This window comes from Xyrauchen texanus, chromosome 50, assembly GCF_025860055.1.
Source record: "Xyrauchen texanus isolate HMW12.3.18 chromosome 50, RBS_HiC_50CHRs, whole genome shotgun sequence".
Classification (NCBI taxonomy): Eukaryota; Metazoa; Chordata; class Actinopteri; order Cypriniformes; family Catostomidae; genus Xyrauchen; species Xyrauchen texanus.
The window spans coordinates 4,199,791-4,216,875 of record NC_068325.1 but is presented as its reverse complement, the minus strand read 5'-3'; the positions used below and the strand labels follow the sequence as shown (position 1 = coordinate 4,216,875).

General features: G+C 37.4%; 1 protein-coding gene across 2 annotated transcripts in view; it reads left to right on the top strand.

Annotated features, from left to right (window-relative positions):
- The first annotated feature begins 975 nt into the window (after positions 1 to 975).
- The window catches only part of LOC127641044 (slit homolog 1 protein-like), a 67,573-nt gene continuing 51,463 nt past the window's right edge, over positions 976 to 17,085 (top strand). For both annotated transcript variants that reach the window (XM_052123799.1, XM_052123798.1), the window contains exons 1-4: positions 976 to 1,488; positions 8,176 to 8,247; positions 8,790 to 8,861; positions 10,524 to 10,595. In XM_052123799.1, coding sequence (XP_051979759.1) covers positions 1,319 to 1,488; positions 8,176 to 8,247; positions 8,790 to 8,861; positions 10,524 to 10,595 — 386 coding nt within the window. In that variant the 5' untranslated portion in view covers positions 976 to 1,318. The remainder of the gene's footprint in view (positions 1,489 to 8,175; positions 8,248 to 8,789; positions 8,862 to 10,523; positions 10,596 to 17,085) is intronic.

Sequence of the window (17,085 nt, the reverse complement as noted above, 5' to 3'; positions counted from 1 at the left end):
TGTTTGGTCAACCTATTACTTTATATGTGGCTATGTTAGTGGTTTGTGTTGGATGATTAAGTTCCCCATCATGCCAAACCACAGAAATGTCATGCCATCAATTACCGTACTCCTGCGTAAATGAAGTGAGTCAAAACCACGCTAAATGACCAATGACTCGGTGAGAATGGATGGGCAACAACAGCAGAAGACCACATAGTGTTCCTAATAAAGTGCTCAGTGAGTGTATACTGTATATATACGTATATATAACAAATATAATAATTGAGATAACTAAAGTACTTCCTATTGTGGCAGACAAGTATTTATAAGGCAATACAAAAAGTAGCTTTATAAGGCAATGTATTGTTTATTTCCTTTTCCTGTAGGCCAATAATGACGTCATGCATCAGATGGACGCTTTTAGAGGGTCTCATTTTGGTTTCCATTAAATCAACAGCCCTATTTATAAGATGAGAACTGGACTCCGCTGGCAGAATTGGTACTTCTAGTTTACCTCATAAACATAGTATGCAGTATATACTGCGCAGCATTCACTAAGAAGCCAGCTAGATTCCATTCCAAACTTGGCGCAAGTCTTCAGACTCATACATAAAGCAATTCTGTTCTCTATAAAAAGTAGAATAATACAATTTATTTGTAGATTAATAAAGACATCATTAATACATGCGCTATAAATAATAAAAAAATGTTTTTAAACATGCACTGACATTTTTAAATATATTTAATTTAGTGTTGCACATAATTGTACAACATATTTCCTCCATCTCTCATCCAAACCCCTGCCAGTGCCAGACTGTAATTACCCCAGATGAGAAAGCAGGACCGTGGGCAACAACACTCTGTGAACTGCAGGACTCCCATTTGTGTATGTGTGTGTGTGTCCGTTAGAAACCGTTGGAGGGTGTAATATTGGCTGGGAGGAGTCAGACGCTGTGATTTGTAGATCCTTTGATGGATGATTCCTATATGTGAATGAGGGAGGACGCGTGTGGGAGATTGTACGAGTCTTTCTTTCTTTTTTTCAAAGCTCTTCCCTTGAGGAAAGACGGAGAGAGGGGAAATCACTGTAGAAAGGAACTGTAGGAGAACCACAGCACAAAGACAAGAGGAAAACCAGCTTGGAGAGACAAAAATAACCAAAAATTGAAGTTTTCTGCAGATTGTTATCTTACTTTTGATCAATAGTCCTTTGATTTTGAGTGTTTTATGTACTGTTAATTTGCATTCAATAGTTTATGTTTGGGCATTTTAAGCTGCTAAAGAGTAGAGGTTGTTTTCTTGGGTTTTTTTGGGGGGGGTTTAGAGCACTGAACTGATGCTGCCCAGCACAGGTTTATGCATTTGGGGTGTGTTGAGTGCCCTGATTCTTGTGGGTCACTCTGGAGCGTGCCCACCTGACTGTTCCTGCACGGGCACTACTGTGGACTGCCATGGACTTGCCTTCAAGAATGTGCCACGAAATATACCAAAGAACACAGAAAGACTGTGAGTATCTGCCCAAGTTGCTCCCAACTGCATGAATGTTTATGCAGTTTATACAGTCCTTGTAAGTCACTTTTTGTATGCATGTGCATGTTTATGAATTTGTGAATGGTGTTGGTAGGTGTAGGTGTTAAGTGTTTATTTGACTGTTAAACTGTTAATTAGCTATTGCTCATATATGGTAGGATCGAATTGACTATAAATTGGGGCTTGGGTAGCTTAGCTAGTATTGACGCTGACTACCACCCCTGGAGTCGCGAGTTCGAATTCAGGTCTTGCTGAGTGACTCCAGCCAGCTCTCCTAAGCAACCAAATTGGCCCGGTGGCTAGGGTGGATAGAGTCACATGGGGTAACCTCCTTGTGGTTGCTATAATGAGATTCTCTCTCTCGGTTTGGCGCGTGGTGAGTTGTGCATGGATGCTTAGGTCTCAGACGCGGAGGCAACTGAGATTCATCCTCCGCCACCCAGATTGAGGGGAGCTGCTACACCATCACGAGAACTAAGAGCGCATTGGGAATTTGGCATTCCAAATCGGGGAGAAAATAAGCCTAAAAGTATTGACTGTAAATAATGAAGCACACAAAAAGTTATTATGCCACTGCAGGGGCAACTTTGTGTACATCACATATCCATTCAGTTATAGTTTGAGCAATTTCTTAGACAACACTTGTCTGGAGTTGGTGGTCATAGATTCAGGCTGCTAATTGGAAAGTTGCTGGTTCGAACCCTGCAATTGGAAACTTATTGAACTGGGATCAATTAAAGTCAAGCTCTATTACCACAGAGAATTGTTTCCACTTGTCCATCAGTTTGTAAAAAACAAACAAATTGTGTTTACGTAAAGCACTAACAATGGAAGTCTGTGGGGCAAGGCGTTGTGAAATTAATGTAAAGTACAGCCAGAATACTTTAACATTAGAGTACACACAGTATGGCTGTCAATTAAAAGTTCCTCAAATTAATAACATGGTTTGCTGATTAATTAATCAACTAAATCGCACTAAATCACAAATATCAATACTTACAGGAAAAGGCTCCAAAGTATATAACAGTTCCACTATAATTTAGTATATAACAATTAAAATTGATAACAGATTATTAAAATTTGTTGAATTATTATGGGTGCACACAAGTAAATTATTGATTAGACAATACAAAAATTGACTTTAGAAGCGTTGCGTTGTGTTTAAACATCTTGTGTCATAAAGGATGCAGTGTTAAGTCAAAAGTAGTTTGAAAATTTAAAAAACAGGCTTCGAGATCAAAAAAAAAGCAAAAATCTGGGTTACAGTGAGGCGATTACAATGGAAGTGAATGGGGCCAATCTGTAGACGTTTAAATTAGGACCGTCGATTTAACGCGTTAATTAAGTGCGATTAATTTGATACAAATTTACGCAATTAATCGCAATGCGCAATTCCAAATAAGGAAGATTCCTGAGAAATGCAATCTTGTAGTACCACCTGTTTACTCCAGAGGGCAGTAAGTGAAACTTCACCTGCGTGGCGATGCACAGTTTATACAGTGAAGAAAACAACCCACAACACAGACAACACTTGAAGGAGTGCAAATCTGAACGAAGGGATCTCAAGATGTGTTTACAGATTGAGTATTAAACTATATTTAACTTGAAACAGTGACCTAAACATTTTATGTTTATGACGCAATGCTCCCGAGATGCTACACAGGCACGTCTGATGAAGGTATAAATTGACAGGCTCTTAAACAAGCCAGTGTGCAGTGTGTTTGCACAGTCTAGAATGTTGTATTCTGAGAAAATACAGCTCAAATGTTGTGTTTGGGATTTGTTTACAGTGTTACCCTTTAAATTATGCACTTGCTCTGCATCTCTGTGTATACATGCATGTGTGTGTCAGAACAACATTGCCATCAACCAGTCAGATTTTAGGGCTAGGTTAAGGGTTAGGGTTAGGGTAAGGCTTAAGCTTGGGGTCAGGGGTGGTTCTGAAAGGGGACGTGAGGGAGCACATTTTTTTGGGGTGGTAGAATGGTTAGAGTGGTTTGCTATTGTCCTTCCCACTTTTAGTTCAGTGATCTTATATCACAGTTAATAGTCCAAACATATAACATTTAAATTAAATATCAATGGATAATGAATGCATAATCATTTTTAGCTGGGTAAAATTAGTTTTAATTAAAAATTAGTTGAATACTCGCCAACTGTTCTACTAAACTGCACTAAAACATCACCAAGCATTCATTCAGTTGGCTTGCATGTTCTGTCTTAACAAACGCTGTAATTAAAACATTTCCACATTTTAAAGGTAGTAGTTTTTTATCTTTAAATTTCACATTAGACACTGCCAATGTTTTTGAACTGTGGGTGGAATTTGTAGACAGTTCGGCAGGTTCAAAGGTGGTGCTATATCTCGAAAAAGGTTTACGATTAAACTGATAAAGTCTCCGTACACATAAGTCAGGAATATGCGGTATAATTTGAAAGCTTCTGCATTTAGGGGTGGCTGTGGCTCAGGTGGTAGAGTGGGTCATCCACTAATCACAGAGTTGGTGGTTCGATTCCTGGCCCACATGACTCCACGTGCCGAAGTGTCCTTGGGCAAGACACGGAACCCCAAGCTCTGCTGCCATTTGTGTGTGAATGGGTGAATGAGCCACAGTGTAAAGTGCTTTGAATACCGTTAAGGTTAAAAAGGCGCTATGTAAGTGCAGACCATTTTCAATTTATGTTACTTAAAAATGAGCATTGAAAATTAGCACAACCTTGAGGTAATGGGGTAGAAATATTTATATGAAAATAAAAGTCCTTCACGTAGCACATGACTGGACAAGTCATATATCAAATTAAAGCTCTCATTCTCAGGAATGAAAGATTTTCGAAAGAATCACAATGTGAAATATGATTTTTGTAAGTCATCAAATATGAACATCTCTTATATGCTCTGATAACTGCTGCTGTAAGCCCTAAATAGCCAAAAACTTTATATCTGCTTTTACCTTGTAGCTAACTTGGCTGAATATTCCAACGTTATATCTTAAATGTCCAGAATGAAATATCCCATATAGAAGGTAAAGCAGTTTAAAGGGTTAAGATCGATCTTATATTGGCAAGCATTCGATGTTTTAGCAAATGTTGTTTTATACTTGTACAGAGGACATTTAAGGTATAATGCAATTACCCCCTACAAGCACCCCCCCAGTTAAAAAGATCTAGGACTTGATGGAGTAATATTCCTTTCAACCAATCTGGTTTTAGAGCTAGGTTTATGGTTAGATTTAAGCTTGGGATTAGGGTCTTAAATAACATTCCCATCAGATCCTGTAGTGAGGAGGGCATTCCTTTTGTGATGTGTGGAAGGGAGAGTTATTTATGAACGATTCATCACAAGATTATGGTAAAAAGTTGTGATGTTTGGCACACTCATATGAGAGTCTCAACATCTATCATGCCAAATTTGGCTCTAACTCAAACTTTCTAGCACCCCCAACAGTTCAAAGTTTCAATCGTAAACCCATCCCCAAACATACCAGTACTTAGACCAAAAAAGCTTTCTTTTACCTACTTGTTTGCAAATGTAGTATCTGGGATGTGATTTTAAAAGCACAGTGCAATCGATTTTTGGGGCATGAACATTTCTAGAGCTTGTGTGCAATTCAAATCATTGGGTCAGAATATGGGTGAAAAAACATTCAGAACTAGCACAACAATTTCCGGTGTGATGATGTTGTTTCCTGGTGGTCAAAAACTGTACATAATGGTGAAATCTGCTCATAACCTTGGAACCAATTATTTGAGCTGTTCATCTGTTCAAAGCATTTAGATGAGATTCAATGTGTCCCTTTGTTGAACAATTAGCATTGAAAGCAATATTGATAATGGCTGGCTGTTCTGTAGTGAAGAGGATATTCCCTTGGTGATGTGTAGCAAAGAGAGTCATTTATCAAGGAGACTGCACTGGCCAAATAATAAACCCCCTCGTCCCTTGAGCTTTGCCCCTGCAGTGGTAAAGAATGGAGCTGCAGATGCACCGTTATTTGAGTTGGCTGGGGGAAGGTGGGGGGTCGTGGAGGAGGGCAAAAAGCTGCTGTGAGTTACAGTGCTCAAACCACTCAACATGATTTCACTTCCCAACAATAGAGGCGATAACAGACAAGCTATCTGTGTTTAAACTGCTCATGTGTTTTATATAATGGCAAAATGAACTGATCTCTAGGTTCGGTATCCAGTTTAAGCCTTGCTGTTCTCCCAGTTCAGATCAACTCAGACTCTCAAATATGGGATGACTGGTTGTTAGGGGCCAAGCACTCAAAGCACACATAGGAACCTCTTGTGTGTCTTATCCTATTCCGATGGCTGGGAGTCTATGCAAGTCTCAACATCTATCATGCCAAACTTGGGTTCTCTATCTCCAGTTTTTCTACTTTATTAAACTTTTCAACTAGATTTTCGAAAATATACTTTTTCAAACTCCTCCTTTAGCTTCCCCAAATTTGTATCAGATAATCTTGAGTCCATGCTGGTGTAGAGTTGTTAATAGACTTTTATTATCCCAAACTTTTGTTTTTCAGTAACGCACCAATGAATTTGATGGTGAAGATGCCATAGTGTTTGTTAGCCCTGGTGGTCAATTTTAAACTATAATTGTGTAATTTTTCAATGTTAAAAGTCTTCCTCCTACCCCATCTCAATTTGCAGAGACAACTTTAAGTAAGCCATTTGTAGGTTAATTTCCCTCCAAAACAGTAAACTCTAAGGCTCTATCAATACATTTTTATTATTTTTGAGCATTTCAACCACCCCCAACATAGTAACATTAGCTTAGTCAATGGTGTGAGTTTGGGAAGGGACTGTTGTTTTTTATCCGTTCAGTGGAAGATAAGGGGAGTGTTTGGGAAACCTTTTTGAAAACCATCATTAGAGATTTTAAGTAACAGCTTTCACATAGTCACATGGTGTAGACAACAGCAAATAAGTGATTCTTTTCTAAATGTATTTTCTCAAAATCACGCTTCATATTGCACCATTGTTGATGCATGAATTATTTATCTATTTTGGTTATGTGCAATATATTTGTCTGTGGACACAAATTAGCTGTAGGGAAGCTAGGGATCTACAGCAGATGAAGAGTTCAAGCTGCTTTTGTGTCCAATTTTCCACATTAATGGTCCTAATATTGGCCACAGATGCTGGACTAATTAAAGGATTAAAGGAGTCACCTTATTCACTGCCCTGATTTGTCACACCTGGACTCCTTTCCACAATAATACCATTATACCCAGCATCCCAGATGACAACAGAGTACATGTGTGTGCAAATGCATATTTCTAGTACAAATGGGGCAGTACTTAAATGTTCAACTTCTAAACAATTAATGCAACCCTCATTTACACGCACATATCATAATCTTTGTGTTATCATGATTTTGTTTTATAATTTCAATAGCCTCTATTGATTCGGTGTTCAAAAACTGTATATACCAGTTATCTGTATATCTTATACTCTCCCAAAATGCCAAAAAACTACCGTGCCTCAATATACCTTTATTTGATTCCTTTCTCCATGACAGATAATATTTTATTCATAAGTTCCATCCTCCCATAGCCCCTCTTCCTCAGGGAGTCCCACAGGGCTCTGTTCTTGGCCCTCTTCTTTTTAATATTTACATGCTCCTTTTTGGTCACAATATCTGCTGTCATGGGCTCAGCTACCATGGCTATGTTTATGACCTTCTATAATATGTGTATTTATATTAATAGTGTTCTTTTCAGGGCCTGGGTAGCTCAGTGGTAAAGACACTGGCTACCACCCCTGAAGTTCGCTAGTTTGAATACCAGGGTGAACTAAGTGACTCCAGCTGAGTCTCCTTAGCAACCAAATTGGCCCGGTTGCTAGGGAGGGTAGAGTCACATGGGGTAACCTCATCGTGATGGCTGTAATGTGGTTCGCTCTCGGTGGGGCGCGTGGTGAGTTGTGCGTGGGTGCCACGGTGGATGGCGTGAAGTCTTCTTACATGTTATATCTCTGCTGTAACACGCTCAACAAGCCAAGTGATAAGATGCAGGTTGACGGTCTCAGACAAGGAGGCAACTGGGGTTCGAGTGTACTTTTCTGCATATCGCGGTGCCATTTTTGTGGTCCGTTCTGCATAACGCGACGGCTCATTTTTGCTTATCGTGGCCCATTCAGCACATTTTGCGGTCAGCCTGCTCGGTTCTCCCGATGGCCATTCCGTCCTTGATCGCCCCCAAATTGTGTCGGCCCACTAGGAACATGCCCGGTATGCCAGATTACCAATCCAGCCCTGCAGGTAGTAGACCTCTCCATGAATACAGTATACAAAGGATACTTTAACACTCACTAGAAGTCTTTTTGAAGAAAGTCTTGAAAATGTGCTGAACATGTCAGTACATACTAATTGTGTTTTGCCTGATATCCTAAATCTTCCTCCAAATATGGTGCCACTACCGTCCAAAAAATGGCATTTGAAGTTTGTTTTGAGTGCACAAACAAAAAGATCTAAGACCTATATACATGTTAATTCAGAAAGTGACTTCTAATCTAAATTCAGGTGGGATGGGGGTCAGCCATACTCATTTACACACACACAAAAAAATCTTTGATTATAAGTTAATCCAGTAAAGTACAATTAGTATTTTAAAATTCATTTGCGATTAACATTCTCTTGTTTTGTTTTTTTTTCTTTTACAGGGACCTGAACGCAAACAACCTCACACATATTGGCAAGGACGACTTCGCTGGCCTGAAGCACCTGCGCATTTTGTGAGATAATAGCCATTCTTGTTTCTGTTCAGTGAAGTTAGATCTTCTGTATGTGCAAGCAGACTTTAATAAGCTGACAAATAAGGATTTTCTTCATACTGATGATTGCGGTCACCTTGGGTTGATTGAATTTTAACAGCTTTGAGTTCTTCAATGCAAAATACTGTATGCACACAAGAGTTTCAGTCGCATTCACAGTAACAAGAGCTGTCAAAAGTCCCCTAAATAGAAGAAAAACATAAAAAATAATTGTAGGAAGTAATTAAAAAACATATGTAATAAAATGCATAACTAGATTTAACCCTTATAAAATATCCTTGTCGATGGGTAATAAACCATTTCTGTTTTTAAAATGGAGAATATTATATGTGTTAATTTCATTTGTATACAGTTCATTAGCTGTGACTATAAAGTATTTTGTATATATACAAGGGCCACCATGTTCTCTAGAAATTAGTTTCAGCCATTTAGTATTGAATATTGTTTTCTTTCTCTTTATAACTTGTACCACTCATTAACCTTTACTCTTCTGTTTTATGTAGGCACCTCATGGATAATCAGATTGTTTCTTTTGATAGAGGAGCATTTAATGATCTGAAGGATTTGGACAGACTGTGAGTTTAAACACACACACACAAATTCACTTTCTCTACCATACAGATTTCAGCTGCTCATATTGTGCTTCTTTGCACATATTTATTATAGTCTTTTTAACTTTTAACCATCATGTCCTGTTGAGATTGACTGCATTTGTATTTTAAGATTGTTTTGGTGCCAGCCATACCAAGGCTGCAATTTTTTATTTTTGGAAAAATGCATTGATTTGCACATGATAACACTTTATATGGATGTTCCCTTTATTAAAGATTTATAAAGGGGTTTATTAATGACTTATAAGTCATTTACAAATGCATTATAAATGTTTTATATGCAGTTAAAGTAATATATGCAGAAAAGGACAACTTTGTCTTCTAATACTTGCCAAATCGTGAGCATTTTAAAATACTGTGCATGTTATAAATGCTTAATAAATACACTTTATAATGCATTCTGAATTTTTTTATATAATCAAAAACATAAAATGCCACGATTCTTGATTTATGTCGCATTGCCGAAAAAATTTACTATAATAGTGCGATTAAAGGATACGTTATGTCATTTTGCTACAGTCTGCTTTATGTTTATATTCATTACTGTAATGTCTTGACTACTTGTGTTGTAACTTTCATGTTTCTGTCAAAAGAATGGTGCTACGCTGAGCGCTGTCACAACTTACCTAGTCATCTGCAAAAACATGCTCATCTACATGTTCATTCACAGCATAAAAACCTTATGCCATTAAACCATACTGAACTTTATGTGCATAGGTTTATATTATTGGCAACTCCTTAATAAATGCTTTGCATCTATCCACTTTACATAAAGGTACAGTTTCATATGTTACTAATGTTGAATAAATGTTATTAAGCATTTATAACATGTGATGAAAAAATAGCTTACTATTTGACAGGTATTGCATGAACATATAGCATCATATTTATGTTTTATAATGAGTTTGCTAATTAGTTATGTAATTAATAAACACATTTATAAGCCTTTAGTAAATGGAACAATAATGTAAAGTGTTACCCATTGCGGTAACTTTTACAATAAGGTTTAATTTGTTAACATTAGTTAACATAAACTAACAATGAAAAAAAACTTGTATTAACCTTTATAAAGCATTTATTAATCATAGTTAATGTTATTTCAACATATGTTAATACATTTTTACAATCAAAGTTGTATTTGTTAACATTAGTTGATGCAATATGAACTAACATGAACTAACAATGAACAATTGGATTTTTATTAACTAACATTAACCAAGATTAATAAATGCTGTAAAAAAGATGGTTCATTGGTAGTTCATGACACATAATGCATTAACTAATGATAACAAATGGAACCTTATTGTAAAGTGTTACCAGTAATGTTTTAAAGAAGTTTTTTTTTTAATTTGAAACATATTAACAATTTGAAATTTTGTTTAAAATTAGTTCCCATAAGATTATGAAAAATCTGTCTGATTCATGACCCATCAACCTTGTACTTAAATGTTAAATGTTATATTTTCGTATATTAAAATGCCTGAGGCTCTCTCCAGACTCCAGACAGAACATAAAGGTTTAAAACTGGAACACCAATATCGTGAAAGCCTTTGACTAGCTAACCGGTTTCATTGAGTCCACACACTTCAATCGCTAATTACATTTTTTATGTGTGTTCCCCTTTAGGCGTCTCAACAGAAATCGTCTTCAGCAACTCCCCGAGCTGCTGTTCCTAAAAAATCCAGCTCTCTCCAGATTGTGAGTGCTCATTTCCTTATCAAGAACTCATCAGGAAATGTCTTTAGATGGGACCGCCCATTCTCAGACACAAGATGTTGTAAGAAAATATAATTTTAGCATGCAATGGGCTTTGCTTAGCTCTGAGTGTGGCTACACCACCAGAATACCGGTAAAGGTATTTACATGCAGAATGAAATCAGCTTTTAAAAGGGAGGAGAAAACCGCTCTTGCATCTTTTGTCGTTGATGTCAAAGGTCATGCGTCCAATTTACAGAAGCTACAGTATTTCGTAATGCATCTTTCACTTGGGAGGATCTAGCCAAATTAATCAGATTTCAACTTGAACAGGTTGCGTGATTTGCTTTCATCCCTGAAAACCATGAACAAGACTATGCAAGGTAAAATAAAATACTGATTCAAGAATGAAAAACTCTACAGTTCAAAACACACTGGTCTAGACTACTGTAGCTTGGTCAAAATGAAATATTAAAGAATCACGGTAGTTAATGAACAGGGAAGCTTATATTGTGGCGTCTTGGACATCAAACCTCAAGGAAAGCTGTAGTTAGGCAAAGCTGAGTTGGGCAGGATGTAGATGAATACAGATACAGTAGATGATTATCTGTCTGTTTTTATTGTAAGGGGCAGCGGTTCAGAATGGAGGAATGTGTAGGAGTACTGAAAGAAAGACAGGGGTGTGAACAAATAGTTCAGGACAGCTGTGTTTGCTTGTTATTTGGTTGCCTTTGTAATGCCATTTCACACGTTACTTCATTAGCGAGTTGCCATATGGATACAGCCTGTGTAGTCAATTTGTCTATGAACACCCCCACCTACCCACACACACATGCCTTTAGGTAAAGATGTCTACTATTGTAAATGAAAATAATAATGTCTTTCCCCGTTGGGGACAGACTGGAACTGATTTGTCTTTGGTAAAACTCAGGAATTATTGGTTTATGATAATATGAGTCACGATGGATGATTGTAACAAACCTAATACAGTTTTTTATTTTCTAGTTCCAACTTTGGAAATTTATAGGTACAAATTCAAATGTATTGTTTACACAAAAATGAACATTCTGTCATGAATTCAGTCTAAAGTGTTTTCATTTTGTGTGAACTATTCATTTAAATAAAGCAAAGATCTACAGTAGTTCTTGAGAACAGTAATAGTCTCTTATTTTGCAAATATTCATTAGACTAGCTTTAAAGAGCTAATTGGCACCAAGGTGGCATTCTCCATGCACAATTAATTAACAGACTTAATTAGGAGTGAAAAACACAGTGGCGCTTGCTAATTGTGATAGTTTCTTATTAGTATGTAGATTTGACCTCAACCCTGTCACCTGTGCTAACCGATCGTGAACTTGGCTATGAATTAGTTTATGTTTCTAAGAAAAAAACTATGAAATAGAAAATGCTAATTACTCTTCAGAGTGTTCAATTAAAATGGAACAGAATTTCATAGCCCATTATTGCAAGGACATAAACGACAACAAAGGAATTTGAATGCTACTGTGCAAGTCTGGTCCCGAAGCATTTCCGTCATCTTTATAATCCAGAATGATCAAAGCTAATGACTAGCATGTACTGTCTAGCTAAAACAGAACAATTACGATATATGCACACTTTGAAAATAAACAATGAGGTGCCATTAGCGGATCCTTTAAATAAGACAAAAATGTTTTCTCAAAGAACATCAAATATTTACCTGAAGTAACTTATCAAGACGTGTACCGTTATCTTGTTGATTCTGAGCGCGTCCGTGCAAGGATACAAAGAAAGGATGTGGCGAGACATTTTTGTCCAGATGAATTAACATAATTGCTTTAACATAAATTCAACCTCCATATTTCAGCTTTTAAACCAACCTAGTCTCATAGAACACAATTATAGTATTATAACTATAGTAAATTCAGATTTACATGCCTCGTTCTACATTTCGCCACAGTTTCCTGGTGAAATGAACACTAGTTGCACAACAACCGTGCATTTTATTCACTTTATTGACTTTATAAACACTTATCTTTCACTGTTATGATATAAATGGTAAAATAATCTTTTATCTGTTCTGTTTTCTCCAGTTAGCTAACAAGTTCATTGGTTAGCCTATTAGCTTAACATACAGTTAGCTTCTTTTCCACTTCCCTTTCATTCTATTTCGCCTCACTGTCATCACCTAGTGATACGGCGTTAAGATTGAATTTAAAATAACTTTTAATGTGCGGTATATTTAATAATTTTTACAAACTTTTTATTTTAAAATGTTTGTGGTTATATGGTTAGGTTAAACGTTATGGATAGTTGAAGGTGTAGGGTTACTGCGAGACTCCAAATAAACACAACCGTGTATGAATCTGCCATCCAACAGTTCTAAGTCTTCAGGATTTCGCTGGTTATTTGGCGGGGCGTAATGTGTAGTGGGCGTGTCTTGTAGTAGTCTCGCAAGATGCAAACAGAACCCTCTCTGGCAAACTGCAGCACAACCTGTAATACACCCTGTAATTGCTTTTTGCTGGAAACTATGGTCACCATGGTACATTTTTATATGGATTGAAAGAACTTGACAATTTCTTTGAGCAATTGCTGCAATAAACCGCTACTTATGGTCATGACACGATATAATAATAGAATGGGATGCCGAAATTGTACAAGTTGGTTTAACACAAGCTTAACACCTAATCTAAACCCAACCATAAAGTCTAATCTCTTACCCAAACCATAAACATACACCATGATTTGAATAGGAAAACACTATTGTGTACCATAAAAGAAAGGAAACATTGGGGTTTGAAACGAGATGAAGGAAGCGTATTACAGGCCATTGAAATACTTCAGTCATTTGTATTGCATAAATAAATATGGAAGCAGTAACCAAATTTGTTCAGTGATGTTTCCTTGGATAGGAGGCCAGCTAAATTTTGAAGCCTGTATGATGTTGATTTGAGATTATGTTTGTTGTTTTTTTATGGGAATAAAAGTTGTACATTTTCATATGAGCCAAGACATTCAATATCTTACGATTTCGTTATCTAGTACAAATTATTACAAGTTGTCATGAAGTTGTCATATGTTAGTTGCACCAGCCATTCTTAGTTGAACCGTAAACTGTTACAGAGTTAAAATGAATGCATTAACACCTTAAACTCTATGAGGGTGCTATATTATATTAAAACAACAAGGTCTCCGTATACATAATCTGGTATATGAGTTATCATTTGAAAGATTCTGATCTGAAATTTTCAAGGATAACCATCACTTCTGCATTTGTGTTACTTGAAATAACAAATTAAGGCCTCAAAATATTCATGTTGAAAATTAGAGCGCCACCAACATTTCAGATCTGTATATTGGGATGGAATGTGATAGAGAAAAATCTAGTGCTTTCGGCCATCTAGTGAAATAAAATTAGACTTTTCGTTGGAGCCTGGGTTACTCAGTGAGAACTGACCCTGACTACCACCCCTGGAGATGCGAGTTTGAATCCAGTTCATGCTGAGTGACTCCAGACAGGTCTCCTAAGCAACCAAATTGGTCCGGTTGCTAGGGCGTGTATAATCACATGGGGTAACCTCATCGTGGTCGCGATTAGGGGTTCTCGCTCTCAAGAGGGCACGTGTTAAATTGTGCATGGATTGCGGAGAGTAGCATGAGCCTCCAGTGCTGTGGGTCTCTGCAGTGTCATTCACAATGAGCCCCGCGAAAAGATGTGTGGATTAGCGGTCTCAGAAGCGGAGGCAACTGAGATTTGTCCTCCGCCCCTTTTACTCCGGCGAGTAAACGCGCCACCACGAGGACCTAGAAAGTAGTGGGAATTGGGCATTCCAAATTGGGAGAAAAGGGGATATAAAAATAAAAACAAATTAGACTTTCCAAAGTGTGGTAGAGTGAATAGAACCAGAATTACATGCTTACAAAGTTAGGATTCTTTTTTTATTTTATTTATATATGTTATCAATATTATTTATGAATAATTGGATTCTTTTATTTGTTTTATTTAGGCGGTTCTCTGAAAAATTACACCAATGTTTTGCAATTGGTCTACAGTATGTGTGAATGGTGAGCTTTTAAATTTGATTGTGAAAAATTGTGTATGGCAGCCCAAAAATGCACCAGAGTTTAAGGGGTTAATAAATATTAGCACATTGAAGATAAAACAAAATATTTGCGTAAGTAGTTGAGTAACATTTGGAATAAATAGGCAAAGCAATTGGATCCCTAATGGTGAACCTTGTGTTTGTCAGCATGTTTTGTGCGCCAAATTTCGTCCCTTGAAACAAATTGACATTTTTGCACGTTTACAGTTTAAGAAAGTAGGCATTGTCTAACTGTTGTAAACTGCTTTGTTTGCTACTGTGATTTTTTTGACTCTTTTAAGATGGATTTATGCTGTTGCAAAGGGTGACCCCACTATGACCCTACTTTCATTCAGACATTGATATTAATATATTGTTAAGTTGTCTGTTATTTTCGTAGGAATATACAAATAATTTGATGAATTTCGATTTTCATGCTAAATCTTGTGGTTCGATCTATTTAGCATAATTTTAGAGCTGTCTTTAAGCTCTGATGAATGAGTTTCCCCTTTGCTAACATTTAATATCACTCTGCCAACAACACGTCAAGCACAAAAAGACAAATGTTAGAAAGAAGACGACTAACAAAAGAAAGCCAGTGTGACTAGACAGTCTCTCGGATCCTACAATGTTGCTGAAACTTTTCCTCTCATGCTTCTTTTGTGCTCTTCTACTAGTCTCCTTTCAAATAAAAGATGTATGGAGTGTAATATTTGCTGAGTTTGTGCAGTCTTACTCTCAGTACTGTTTGCTGTCACCCCTGGATGTTAGCCAGGTTGGGACCGCAGCAAATGCAAGCTGAACTTCCTCAGCAACAGAGTTGATTAAAGGGGTTTCCTGGGGAACATTGATCCCACACTCAGGGAGGAATTTTCTTCCTAGGGTTTAGGAGGAGGTTTAGCTCCCTTTCCTTGAGTTTTTCTAAGGATGGATATGTTCCATACTTGCAGTATTTTAGCCGAATTAACGATCCTGGGTTACTCAGTGAGAATTGACCCTGACTACCACCCCTGGAGTCACGAGTTTGAATCCAGGTCATGCTGAGTGACTCCAGCCAGGACTCCTAAGCAACCAAATTGGCCCGGTTGCTAGGGAGGGTAGAGTCACATGGGGTAACCTCACCGATTAGGGGTTCTCGCTCTCAATAGGCCACGTGGTAAGTTGTGCATGGATTGCGGAGAGTAGCATGAGCCTCCAGTGCTGTGGGTCTCTGCAGTGTCATACACAACGAGCCCCGCGAAAAGATGTGTGGATTGGCAGTCTCAGAAGTGGAGGCAACTGAGGTTGAGCTGCCTTTCCTCAAGTTTTTCTATGGATGGATATGTTCCATTCTTGCAGTATTTTTGCGTGGATTAACGTGGATTGCATAGATCAGATAGTTTGGTTTTGTTATAATTTGATGAGAAATATTGGAGTTCACATTGAGATTTCTCAATTTGCTCTCCATTTCATCTCATTGTTGTTTTGGATAAACAACTGAGATATTAAAGAGGTCTCATTTAGAATTTCTCTTTCTTATGGGAAGGATTACTGTTGCATGCCTTTGCTTTAAACTGAGCAGAGATAGGTAGAGGAGTTAAAGCACTGATAAAAGCATCTTATGCAAGTGAATGTGGAACCAGGGGATGCCTTTCCCCAGATCCCATAGGCCCAGTAGTAATGCTGAAAATAGCATGTGTTGATGACAGTCAATAAAATGTGTTTGGTTTGGTTTGCTCTCTAGAGCAGAAATTCTAAAGCTTTTAGGCTAGTTCTGAGAGTTTGTGGAAGATGCTGCAGACTTCTGCAATCTGGAGACTGTATTGCATCACTTCACCACTGTGATCCATGCACCCAAATTGTCTCTTTAAAATGTCAAAAGTGCACTTGATTTTACGCTGCATCTGGATACATGCCTGGTTATAACACTTTTCTCCATTATTTGATCATCATTTGATGAATTACTGCTGCCTTGATCAGTTGAAAATATACACAAACATCCCAAATAAAATTAAAATTCCCCTTTCTGCAGCAAGTAATTTATCGCAGCAGTCTGGTTCTGGAAGCAGTCTGGAAGCAAAAATCCCATAAATGTTTTTCCATAGAAAAATGTATTTTTAATGATAAGTTGTAAACCATTCAAAACAGCCCTAACGTTAACACTGAGGTTGTTAATCGATGATATATGCTTCTACTGTTGCCATCAGTCTATGTTGTTTCAACTTCATTTAAAAAAATAAATAAATCATGGGCCTCATTCTTGAAACTTTCGTAAATTTATGAGTAAATTCGGAGTAATTTGCGCGTAAAATGGACCTTCCCGAAGACTTTCCACCGGATTCACAAATGCTTTGTACTCTCCTAATTTGTTAGGAAAATGTTGGTATGTTAGTGAATTCAAAACATTCGTAAATGGGGGCATGTGCACATTCATTTACAATTATCATCAT